Raw genomic sequence first — 13,709 nt, 5'->3', positions numbered from 1 at the left:
AAGGTCTGGAGACTGGCTAGGCCACTCCAGGACCTTAATGTGCTTCTTCTTGAGCCACTCCTTTGTTGCCTTGGCCGTGTGTTTTGGGTCATTGTCATGCTGGAATACCCATCCACGACACATTTTCAATGCCCTGGCTGAGGGAAGGAGGTTCTCACCCAATATTTGACGGTACATGGCCCTGTCCATCGTCCCTTTGATGCAGTGAAGTTGTCCTGTCCCCTTAGCAGAAAAACACCCCCAAAGCATAATGCTTCCACCTCCATGTTTGATGGTGGGGATAGTGTTCTTGGGGTCATAGGCAGCATTCCTCCTCCTCCAAACATGGCTAGTTGAGTTGATGCCAAAGAGCTCGATTTTGGTCTTTCACCCAGTTCTCCTCTGAATCATTCAGATGTTCATTGGCAAACTTCAGACGGGCCTGTATATGTGCTTTCTTGAGCAGGGGGACCTTGCGGGCGCTGCAGGATTTCAGTCCTTCACGGCGTAGTGTGTTACCAATTGTTTTCTCTGTGACTATGGTCCCAGCTGCCTTGAGATCATTGACAAGATCCTCCCGTGTAGTTCTGGGCTGATTCCTCACTGTTCTCATGATCATTGCAACTCCACGAGGTGAGATCTTGCATGGAGCCCCAGGCCAAGGGAGATTGACAGTTCTTTTGTGTTTCTTCCATTTGCGAATAATCGCACCAACTGTCGTCACCTTCTCACCAAGCTGCTTGGTGTTGTTCTTGTAGCCTATTCCAGTCTTGTGTAGGTCTACAATCTTGTCCCTGACATCCTTGGAGAGCTCTTCGGTCTTGGCCATGGTGGAGAGTTTGGAATCTGATTGATTGATTGCTTCTGTGGGCAGGTGTCTTTTATACAGGTAACAAACTGAGATTAGGAGCACTCCCTTTAAGAGTGTGCTCCTAATCTCAGCTCGTTACCTGTTTAAAAGACACCTGGGAGCCAGAAATCTTTCTGATTGAGAGGGGGTCAAATACTTATTTCCCTCATTAAAATGCAAATCAATTTATAACATTTTCTACATGCATTTTTCTGGATTCTTTTGTTGTTATTCTGTCTCTCACTGTTCAAATAAACATACCATTAAAATTATAGACTGATCATTTCTTTGTCAGTGGGCAAACATACAAAATCAGCAGGGGATCAAATACTTTTTTCCCTCACTGTATATAAATTTAAACAGGTTTAGGCTGTAAGGCCCATGCATCCAAGACAGACAGACAGAGAGCTTTTGACCTGCTTTGGTGGAATTCTCCACTCTGTCTAGCCTACATCCCTCTGTTGCGTTCTGTACATAACATATTTATTATATAGGCTATAGGAAATAGGAAAAGGCCAATTAAATTGGAATGTCACTTGTGTGCTAAACTACACCCTGCTGTGTGCTGTGACACTCCGTTCTTTACTGCGTGGTGCCAGTCATGTTCAAATAAGCTAAACCATCGTCTGTCAAGTCGCAATGTTGTCACCATAAACAATGGCTGTCAATCACCGTCGTCAAACGATACTATCGTAATAAATCGCCCAACCCTAGCCCACACATATAGAAGCATGCCGGCTGACACACACACACACACACAGTCATATACACTACTGAGTGCTGAGTAATCCGGGGTAAGGAGATTCACCTACACCAGTCAGAGTAGAGCAAGCCGCCCCACAGTGAAACCAACACAGCAGGTTGTGGCGTGTACACTACATGACCAAAAGTATGTGGACACCTGCTCCTCGGACATCTCATTCCAAAACCATTCAGCCACAACAGCATTAGTGATGTCGGGCACTGATGTTGAGCAAGTCGGCCTGGCTCTCAGTCGGCGTTCCAATTCATCCCAAAGGTGTTAGATGGGGTTGAGGTCAGGGCTCTGTGCAGGCCAATCAAGTTCTTCCACACCTATCTCGACAAACCATTTCTGTATGGACCTCATTTTGTGCACGGGGGCATTGTCATGCTGAAACAGGAAAGGGCCTTCCCAAAACTTTTGCCACAAAGTTGGAAGCACAGAATCTTCTAGAATGTCATTGTATGCTGTAGCATTAAGATTTCCCTTAACTGGAACTAAGGAGCCTGAACCATGAAAAACAGCCCCAGACCATTATTCCTACTCCACCAAACTTTACAGTTGGCACTATGCATTCGGGCAGGTAGCGTTCTCCTGGCATCCGCCAAACCCAGATTTGTCGGGCAGACTGCCAGATGGTGAAGCGTGATTAGTCACTCCAGAGAACACGTTTCCACTGCTCCAGAGTCCAATGGCGGCGAGCTTTATACCACTCCAGCCGATGCTTGGCATTGCACATGGTGATCTTAGGCTTGGGTGCGGCTGCTCGGCCATGGAAACCCATTTCATGAAGCTCCCGACGAACAGTTATTGTGCTGACGTTGCTTCCAGAGACAGTTTGGAACTCGGAAATGAGTGTTGCAACCGAGGACAGACGGTTCAGCCCTCATCAGTCCCGTTCTGTGAGCTTGTGTGGCCTACCACTTCGTGGGGGAGCCGTTGTTGCTCCTAGACGTTGCCACTTCACAATAACAGCACGTACAGTTGACCGGGGCAGCTCTAGCAGGGCAGAAATGTGACGAACTGACTTGTTGGAAAGGTGGCATCCTATGAAGGTGCCACATTGAAAGTCACTGAGCTCTTCAATAAGGCCATTCTACTGCCAATGTTTATCTATGGAGATTGCATGGCTGTGTGCTCGATTGTATACACCTGTCAGCAACGGGTGTGGCTGAAATAGCCGAATCCACTAATTTGAAGGGGTGTCCACACACTTTTGTATATATAGTGTACCTTTGGATGTCTACATCCACATGGGGTAAAGAGGGAGCTGATTCAATGTGCTCCAAATCTACGTAGTCAGCTCTATAGGGATGCTTTTAGCAATTGCAACAGATGGTAATCAGTGTGAATTTACCACAGGAGCTGGTCAGAGAGGATCAAGAAAACTGTTAATGTAACCGCAGCTGACTAGACCAACGAGGGTCATGTTTCTGTTTCAATCCCTCTGCGGTAGGTCGATATGCTCATTTGAGTCAACATCCAGCTGACATAACTATGACGCACTGCACATCCCCTCTATAAACAGTACATGTCCCATATCCTTCCCCGTTCTTATTGTGTCTGTCATCCTAACTTAAAAACATGGCAAGACACGTATCATCATCATCAGTGAACGTACGGCTGGAGTGGATCCCTGTGACAGTACATGAGGGAGAAGGGGGTCAAAGTAAATTAGTGACTTATATTCCTGTAGTCTAAATTAAATCTTTCCACTTGTTTGGCTCAGTTAATTAACCAAGCTAAACTCCATGTGCAGGGATCAAGTTAATAATCGCTGCAGGCTTCACTATTATGCAAGCAATTAACGTCCAGAACATTGAATAAAGCCAAAGCCGAAAATGACTGGCACGCCAACGGTAGCCAATTTCCTGTTATTATATTGTCACAGTCTTGATAAACCCGTTCTCAATATCCATTTAAACCAATTCACTATGCCTATTAACATAGAGAATGTGAAAATTGGCCATTAAAGCTAAGAGTTATTTTGCCCTACGCTCTGTGACTAATTGTGAGTAATGTTTGTGTCGTAGAGGAGCTTATACGTTTATGTTTCCAAATAAAAAATAAATAAAACCAGAAGAAAAACATAAAACACAAAGAACACCAGAGAGATGATTCAAGCACCACGGGAAGCCAGTATAGATATTGATTGGTAAGATGAGAAAAGAGAGAGAAAGAGAGAGAAATATCCAAGAGCAAGCCATCAGAGAAATGAGACTCATGGTTTTAAACGGTCTTTCAGTTGAGTCCCTGCCATAGGTTGTTTGAGAGGTAGATGGGTGAGGTTGCTGCTGATGATGATGATGTGGGTATATGAAGGGAGGCTTGCCTGAGAGCGGTCCTGCTCTACCTATCCTGATGGTCATCTCGTCTGAGGCTGGGAACAAGAGGTCCTCCTCCTTGGCCAGTTTGGAGTCTGGGGGCAGGGCAAGGGCTGTGTGGGGGTCCACCCCTACACCCTAAAAAACACACACATATTCCAACTTATTTATCTAGGTTATAGAGAATGAGAATATAGACCTGACCAAGAGGATACATTGGTACTGCAGTAGACACACACAGTCAGTGAGAAATAGTTTGGCATGGACAAATAATGAACTTGGCTCTGCTTTTATTTGTGTCGGTTTATAAAAACCTTCTTATGATCATTTTATTAGAAGGTTATTCATTCATGTTCTGCTTGCCAACTTAATTTGTGGCTGTTGGACATTTCCGCCAACTCGGACCCAAACGAAATAACGTTACGTAACCTAGTACGATCAATTCAGTCCGGAACAAAAATGAACCTTCAAAGAAAACATTTGAAAATCAATAATTGATCATTTGGTATGTACTGATTCAGACTTATTTAAAGCCTATTCACGCCTCCATTTTGAAGGCTCAGCCTTAAAAGCAGGTAGAGAAAGACAAAGGCTTTAGTCTATAGGTGCCCCTTCAAATATAGGTGCCTCTATAGGTGCCCCTTCAAATATAGGTGCCTCTATAGGTGCCCCTTCAAATATAGGTGCCTCTATAGGTGCCCCTTCAAATATAGGTGCCTCTATAGGTGCCCCTTCAAATATAGGTGCCTCTATAGGTTTCCCTTCAAATATAGGTGCCTCTATAGGTGCCCCTTCAAATATAGGTGCCTCTATAGGTGCCCCTTCAAATATAGGTGCCTCTATAGGTGCCCCTTCAAATATAGGTGCCCCTTCAAATATAGGTGCCTCTATAGGTGCCCCTTCAAATATAGGTGCCTCTATAGGTTCCCCTTCAAATAGGCTACGTCCCCCATCTCAGACATAAGTATAAGCGGTAGCGCAATGATGAAGTCTATGGGTATCTACTAGCATGCTAGCAGATACCCATAAACTTCAATTAATTGCGCTAACGCTAGTTAGCATTAGCTTGGGAAACTACCTCTAACTTCCTTCATACTGGACACAGAGACATACAAATGGTATCCACAAATTAATCTGACTCTGGGGAACTCATTGCCATAATCCCGATGTATCCCTTTGAAGGAGATTGTAATGTTCCCATTAAAAATGAATAATACATTAGGATGAGCTGTTAAACTCAACGGAAATGTACCTATCAATAATCGTCAACACATCTATAAAACTGTGGGATTCTACTACACTGGAACAAATCACAATCTGTGGTTGTTGTTTTTTGGCTGTAAAACACTAATGGTATTTGGTGCTTAGCCTGTACGGTTTCACAATTCCATTAATTTGTAATGAGGTTTGTGGCTGCTCGCTTTCAGAATTATAAATTTCCGCCAGGGTAGATGAGGCGGCAAACAAAAAACGGACATAAAATCGCAGCTTTGGGCTAGAGGAGCCAAAATTAATCAGCTAGGTAGTCTTGGCTTGAATGTGAAATGTTGTGAGACCGCAAAACACCTCGAAAACAAAATCAGGCCCATTTGGGGGTTGAGCGAGACCACTTATTGCAGAGCAGCCTTAAAAAAAAAACAGCCAAAGCAGAGGGATGTTTTTGTCTGAGTATGATGAGGGATTTGACATCAAGTTATACATAACAATGCTTAAATATAATTATTGTGTTTGTGTGTGTGTGCGCATCCGTGCGTTAATGCGCACATACATGAGTGTGTATGTGCGTATGTGTGTGTGTGTGTGTATGTATGTATGCGTGTGTGCGTGCCTTTGGGGGATTGGAGATGTGCCTCCCCAGAGGATGCAATTAACCCCAGTGGTCCCCTTCAACGGCAGACCTGACACAATCTCATCAAAAGGAAGGGCTTACCGTAACACTGCAAACAAGGACCTGGCTGTGATGGGAGAGCTCAAGTGCACTCTGAGTGTCTGCAGCATGGGACCACAGCCAGATTACACCAATACTACACCATGGCTATGTCCCTAATGGCACCCTATTCCTTATATAGTGCACTACTTTTGACCAGACCCCTATGGGCCCTAGTAGTGGACTATATAGGGAATAGGGTTCCATTTGGGACGCATCCCTTGTCCTTCTCCAATGACATTACCTCTGGCTGGCTGGACTGGCTGGCTCTTAGCCTAGTTAAACCAGAGAAAACATTGACTGAAACAATGGTGATTGCAGCATTCAGCCGGATTTAACCCGGTTAGCTGGCTCCGTTTACTGGTTCAATCAGCCATTCCAGATACATACTGAGGGACACTGAAGATTGTTTCTGTTACTGTAATGTCTCCCCAGATAGAGTCGTTTCATATTGGGGTCAGGTAGTGTGTGATGAGCAGTGGGGGGGGGTGGATGACTAAGAACCTCTCTCACAGGAGAAATGAACCCGTCCAGGTCCAACATGAACCCTGTGTGTGTGTTTACCCTGTGTGTGTGTGTGTGTGTGTGTGTGTGTGTTTACCCTGTGTATTCCTTTATGCGTGTGCTGTGTTTCCGTAGGAAATATGGAAGTCTCCAGTCTATATCCAGTAATTACATTTGTGCCTTGGACACAATCCTCATTCAGCAGGTGTCGCAGTAGTGAGTGGACAACAGTATTCATTACAGCGTGCACACATTGTCCTCTGTTATCATAATCAATTTTTACCTGTTCAATTTCTGTTTAATTTCACAACTGGCGTCCCCAAAATGATAAGATATGAAAAGATAAACAATGTGCTCGACTTTTTACAGTATAAACTTAAAAATCGTGTGCTGGATCCTCGTATATAATCCAAAGAACAGAAATAGGACAGCACTCTGGTAAATAAACGTAACAAATCAAATTGACATATTTTTATTGCCGCACGAACGTTTCGGGTATGAGCCCTTCTTCAGCGGTCAAGGTAATGGCAATCAATGTCAAAACAACAAGAACTCACGTGTGTGTGTGTGTGTGTGGTATGAATAATTGGAGGTGGCGCAACGGATCAATCCCAACTACAGAGAGGGACGATTTGGGAATTTACGGTCTGGGAGAACGCACACACAGCATCATGTTTGATACTGCTCATCTGTGGTCCATCACATCCAATGTCCAATATCTACTGTAACATGAACACAGGGAGTGGAGAAACTCTCAGGGGAGGAGATGTTGTTATGGCAGAGAGATGAAAAATGATGGAGAGAGAGAGAAGGAGAGAAAGAGAGAGTTCTTGGAGATGGATTGCTTTTCCTTGCCTCTTCAATTTAAGCTCCTATAATCCCTATGATGAAGTGTACCAAAGTGAATTCTTCTTTTTGTCAACAATTTGTTAGTGTGTCAGAGGTTGCTTCTGTTTAGTCCATTCTCACTAGCCAGCCACTGTCTGAATAATTCAGAACATTCCTCAGAGTGTGCCTGACAAAACAACGCACATCATGATGCTAGAGTATGTACTATGATAAACACTTACTTGATAAAAGACACACTAGTGAATACACCCCTTATAAACATTGCGCTAGTGAGAACACAACTTAGACCAATTTACCAGATGTGTCCCTTGGGCCAGGTGGAGTTTTAATTATCCACAAAGGCTTCATCTATCCATTCGTTATGGCACCTTCCTTCATCCGGCAGATATTTAATTGCTCTGGACCCAGATGTATTCATCACAGCCCCTGACCCTGCTGTCGGGAAGCTCAGTGTGTGTGTGCTGTGTGTGTGTGCGTTCGTTCTATCGTAAGTGCATGCGTGTGCGTGCACGCGTATACATCGGTACGCAATACTACCCTGGATTCAACCCATCCGTCATTGGAGTATTGAAGGAAGTTACATGGATTTGCTACCTGTCCCCGATCTGTCAACATATATCCATGTGTAGCTCTTAGCATTCCAAATGTCACAGTCTCAAATCGATGTGAATATCAGTACATTTCTCTCTCATCGTCAATTATCTGACTTATTCTGACTCAGACTCTTATACCTTACTATTCTAACTCTTTCTGACTCATCAGACTCTTATACCTTACTATTCTAACTCTTTCTGACTCATCAGACTCTTATACCTTACTATTCTAACTCTTTCTGACTCATCAGACTCTTATACCTTACTATTCTAACTCTTTCTGACTCATCAGACTCGTATACCTTACTATTCTAACTCTTTCTGACACATCAGACTCTTATACCTTACTATTCTAACTCTTTCTGACTCATCAGACTCTTATACCTTACTATTCTAACTCTTTCTGACTCATCAGACTCGTATACCTTACTATTCTAACTCTTTCTGACTCATCAGACTCTTATACCTTACTATTCTAACTCTTTCTGACTCATCAGACTCTTATACCTTACTATTCTAACTCTTTCTGACTCAACAGACTCTTATACCTTACTATTCTAACTCTTTCTGACTCATCAGACTCGTATACCTTACTATTCTAACTCTTTCTGACTCATCAGACTATTATACCTTACTATTCTAACTCTTTCTGACTCATCAGACTCATATACCTTACTATTCTAACTCTTCCTGACTCATCAGACTCTTATACCTTACTATTCTAACTCTTTCTGACTCATCAGACTCTTATACCTTACTATTCTAACTCTTTCTGACTCATCAGACTCTTATACCTTACTATTCTAACTCTTTCTGACTCCTCACTCTTATACCTTACCATTGTAACTCTTTCTTGGTAGTCGATACATAGGCCTTCATGTTCTCGCTTTTATTCCCTTGCTCTTCCTGTACACACACTTATTCCTGGCATCATTTGAAGTGGGGCACAGAACAACATGGCATCAGAACCAGTACCTCTCTGGAGAGCCCGGCCGAGCAACACAAAGGTTCCTGACCCATTTATATTGAGCACTGAGCACACAGCTCTCTGATGTGATGGAAGGACAGACGGACGGGGTGTTGGAGGAGGTAACCTACTGGTATTTCATCTTTGTTGTCAGCATTCTGCTATAAATAAATCTTCAGGCCAGGTTGCCCGAAGTTGGTCTAGGATCAGCATCTGTGGGAAAATGCATCCTACTCTGGGCACACAGTTGAGTCAACTCTAGGTCTATTATTAAAAAGGTCCATTCAAAAGACTCCAGTCACACCAGATCAGATTCCCTCTCCACTCCTCAGTGGAACAGTGCCGTGTTCCTAACAGTACAGCAGGCCCAGTCCTGATGCTGAGCTTTGTCTGGACCCATTCCAGGAGAGGAGCTCAAATGTCACTGTCTGCCCAGCATGAGGTTCTCTCTTTCTTTTCCCCTGTTTTCCCTTTCCATCCATCCCTCTCTGAGTGGAATGGTACGAATAAATAAAAAAACTCCCTAAGTCCATCGCCACTACTGAAGGTATAGGATGGAACATGGCAACGTATCCTGGTAGTGATCAGACTACATCACAATATCGTGTTTCCCTGTTGGTTCCTACATACATTAGTAATGGAGATACAGACATGAACTGCACATCAGCTACTCTGGGACCGACTGGGAGAAGCAGAAATAGTCAGACTGACAGTGCCTACAAAATATATAGGATTTGTGTCAGAGGAAGACGTGATGTGTGAACTGTGAAGATGCAGGTCACATGCCAAGCGATACCAGACTAGCATCAGTTAGGAGAACTCTACTTGACAGTGTGGTGTGTTATCCCACACATCAGGGATAGAGCCCCTGCTTATAGCATTGTTCTGTTGTAAAAAGATGAGTCACTGTGATGGTGATGTGTCATCATGGCAGAAGTGATCCCAGAGGCCTGATAGGTCAAACCCCACACCCAAAGGGTCAGGAAGAGGTCACGCAGATAACACACCACACAGGGCAATTACTACTGGAGGGTAGTTTTTATAGACAGCTCACACAAAGCCAAGAGGACGGTGAATGTAAGTGTATTATACAAACGCAATCAAGCAATGGAGTAACGTGTGTTTCTCAGCTTTCATCTGTGTGAATCATTATCATGCAAATTGCTGGCCGAACGCCCTTTCTCATTAGCAAATTATGGGTCGTTTGGGCGACGGGGACGGGGGGGGGGGGGGGGTTTAGTCAATTGTAACTGTCCAGTCAACGGGGCCCTGGAGCGCCGTTCAACCGATGACATTTAAAAACAATTCCGCCTGACAACCAAGGGAGGCAAGGCCATGCCCTCTCCGTTACCTCCCAGTAAATATATTAGTATGCAAATACTAATATGGACAGTTGGGTGGGCCTCATCAGCCTAGGACCTATAGGGAGACTTATGATTTTCCAACTGTAGCTCATATCTTTCAGCTTTAGGAATGAGAATGTGAACAGCTGTACCAGTGGGATAAGGGTCAAAACTAAAACATGTAAAAATATATATATAATAATAATAAAATGATGTAAAATGGTTGTCATGAAGACAATAGTGACAGTTTTGTTAGAGGCTAATATGAAAAAGGCAGGAGCACATCATCTTATTATTATTTTCTATGGATGGAGCTTAGTGTCCACATACTCACACACAAATGTGTGGGCAGCAGGTAGCCTAGAGGTTAAGAGCGTTGGGCCAGTAACCAAAAGGTCTCTGGTTCAAATCCCTGAGCAGAATAGGTGAAAAAAAAATCTGTCCCTTGACCACGTCACTTAACACTAATTGGTCTGTAAGTCGCATTGGATAGGAGTGTCTGCTAAATTACTAAAATGTACATATACACACTCACTCTTGCACACACATTGACGCTCACACACAACCACCATATATGTTGCTGTTACTATTTATTATATATAAAAGTGTGCAAAGAAGAATCTCAAATATAAAATATATTTTGATTTGTTTAACACTTTTTTGGTTACTACATGATTCCATATGTGTTATTTCATAGTTTTGCAACAGATGACCTGGCCTCCACAATCCCCCGAACTCAACCCAATTGAGATGGTTTGGGATGAGTCGGACCGCAGAGTGAAGGAAAAGCAGCCAACAAGTGCTCAGCATATGTGGGAACTCCTTCAAGACTGTTGGAAAAGCATTCCAGGTGAAGCTGGTTGAGAGAATGCCAAGAGTGTGCAAAGCTGTCATCAAGGCAAAGGGGTGGCTATTTAAAGAATCTCAAATATAAAACACTTTTGTTTCCTACATGACTCCATATGTGTTATTTATTTATTATTTCACAGTTATGATGTCTTCAATATTATTCTACAATGTAAAAAATAGTAAAAATAAAGAAAATCTTGAATGAGTAGATGTGTCCAAACTTTTGACTGGTAGTGTGTGTGTGTGTATATATATATATATATATATATATATATATATATATATATATATATATATATATATATATATATATATATATATATATATATATATATATATATATATATATATATATATATATATACAGTTGAAGTCGGAAGTTTACATACACTTATGTTGGAGTCATTAAAACTCGTTTTTCAACCACTCCACAAATTTTTTGTTAACAAACTATAGTTTTGGCAAGTCGGTTAGGACATCTACTTTGTGCATGACACAAGTCATTTTTCCAACAATTGTTTACAGACAGATTATTTCACTTATAATTTCACTTTATCACAATTCCAGTGGGTCAGAAGTTGACATACACTAAATTGACTGTGCCTTTAAACAGCTTGGAAAATTCCAAAAAATTATGTCATGGCTTTAGAAGCTTCTGATAGGCTAATTGACATCATTTGAGTCAATTGGAGGTGTACCTGTGGATGTATTTCAAGGCCTACCTTCAAACTCAGTGCCTCTTTGCTTGACATCATGGGAAAATCAAAAGAAAATCAGCCAAGACCTCAGAAAAAATGTGTACACCTCCATAAGTCTGGTTCATCCTTGGGAGCAATTTCCAAATGCCTGAAGGTACCACGTTCATCTGTACAAACAATAGTACGTAAGTATAAACACCATGGGACCACACAGCCGTCATACCGCTCAGGAAGGAGACGCGATCGGTCTCCTAAAGATGAACGTACTTTGGTGCGAAAAGTGCAAATCAATCCCAGAACAACAGCAAAGGACCTTGTGAAGATGCTGGAGAAAACAGGTACAAAAGTATCTATATCCACAGTAAAACAAGTCCTATATCGACATAACCTGAAAGGCCGCTCAGCAAGGAAGAAGCCACTGCTCCAAAACCGCCATAAAAAAGCTAGACTACGGTTTGCAACTGCACATGCGGACAAAGATCGTACTTTTTGGAGAAATGTCCTCTGGTCTGATGAAACAAAAATAGAACTGTTTGGCCATAATGACCATTGTTATGTTTAGAGGAAAAAGGGGTCAGCTTGCAAGCCGAAAAACACGATCCCAACCGTGAAGCACGGGGTGGCAGCATCATGCTATGGGGGTGCTTTGCTGCAGGAGGGACTAGTGCACTTCACAAAATAGATGACATCATGAGGAAGGAAAATTATGTGAATATATTGAAGTGAAACTTCAAGACATCAGTCAGGAAGTTAAAGCTTGGTCGCAAATGGGTCTTCCAAATGGACAATGACCCCAAGCATACTTCCAAAGTTGTGGCAAAATGGACAACAAAGTCAAGGTATTGGAGTGGCCATCAAAAAGCCCTGACCTCAATCCTATAAAAACTTTGTGGGCAGAACTGAAAAAGTATGGAGGCCTACAAACCTGACACCAGCTCTGTCAGGAGGAATGGGCCAAAATTCACCCAACTTATTGTAGGAAGCTTGTGGAAGGCTACCCGAAACGTTTGACCCAAGTTAAACAATTTAAAGGCAATGCTACCAAATACTAATTGAGTGTACGTACACTTCTGACCCACTGGGAATGTGATGACAGAAATAAAAGCTGAAATAAATCATTCTCTCTATTATTATTCTGACATTTTACATTCTTAAAATAAAGTGGTGATCCTAACTGACCTAAGACAGGGAATTTTTACTAGGATTAAATGTCAGGAATTGTGAAAAACTGAGTAAATGTATATAGCTAAGGTGTATGTAAACTTCCTACTTCAACTGTGTGTGTGTGTATATATATATATATATATACACAGTGGGGAGAACAAGTATTTGAAACACTGCCGATTTTGCAGGTTTTCCTACTTACAAAGCATGTAAAGGTCTGTAATTTTTATCATAGGTACACTTCAACTGTGAGAGACGGAATCTAAAACAAAAATCCAGAAAATCACATTGTATGATTTTTAAGTAATTAATTTGCATTTTATTGCATGACATACGTATTTGATCACCTACCAACCAGTAAGAATTCCGGCTCTCACAGACCTGTTAGTTTTTCTTTAAGAAGCCCTCCTGTTCTCCACTCATTACCTGTATTAACTGCACCTGTTTGAAATCGTTACCTGTATAAAAGACACCTGTCCACACACTCAATCAAACAGACTCCAACCTCTCCACAATGGCCAAGACCAGAGAGCTGTGTAAGGACATCAGGGATAAAATTGTAGACCTGCACAAGGCTGGGATGTGCGACAGGACAATAGGCAAGCAGCTTGGTGAGAAGGCAACAACTGTTGGCGCAATTATTAGAAAATGGAAGAAGTTCAAGATGACAGTCAATCACCCTCGGTCTGGGGCTCCATGCAAGATCTCAACTCGTGGGGCATCAATGATCATGAGGAAGGTGAGGGATCAGCCCAGAACTACACGGCAGGACCTGGTCAATGACCTGAAGAGAGCTGGGACCACAGTCTCAAAGAAAACCATTAGTAACACACTACGCCGTCATGGATTAAAATCCTGCAGTGCACGCAAGGTCCCCCTGCTCAAGCCAGAGCATTTCCAGGCACGTCTGAAGTTTGCCA

At 42.6% G+C, this 13,709-nt stretch overlaps 1 protein-coding gene across 1 annotated transcript in view; it reads right to left on the bottom strand.

Moving 5' to 3' along the window:
- slc39a11 (solute carrier family 39, member 11) overlaps window positions 1-13,709 on the bottom strand; it is a 160,097-nt gene that overhangs the window by 67,721 nt on the left and 78,667 nt on the right. The window contains exon 3 of the mRNA XM_084171580.1: window positions 3,925-4,033. Coding sequence (XP_084027706.1) covers window positions 3,925-4,033 — 109 coding nt within the window. The remainder of the gene's footprint in view (window positions 1-3,924; window positions 4,034-13,709) is intronic.

The sequence above is a fragment of the Coregonus lavaretus genome, assembly GCF_964263955.1.
Source record: "Coregonus lavaretus genome assembly, chromosome: 1".
Lineage (NCBI taxonomy): Eukaryota > Metazoa > Chordata > Actinopteri > Salmoniformes > Salmonidae > Coregonus > Coregonus lavaretus.
Note: the sequence above shows the minus strand (reverse complement) of the source record. Positions and strands in the feature narration are given on the sequence as shown.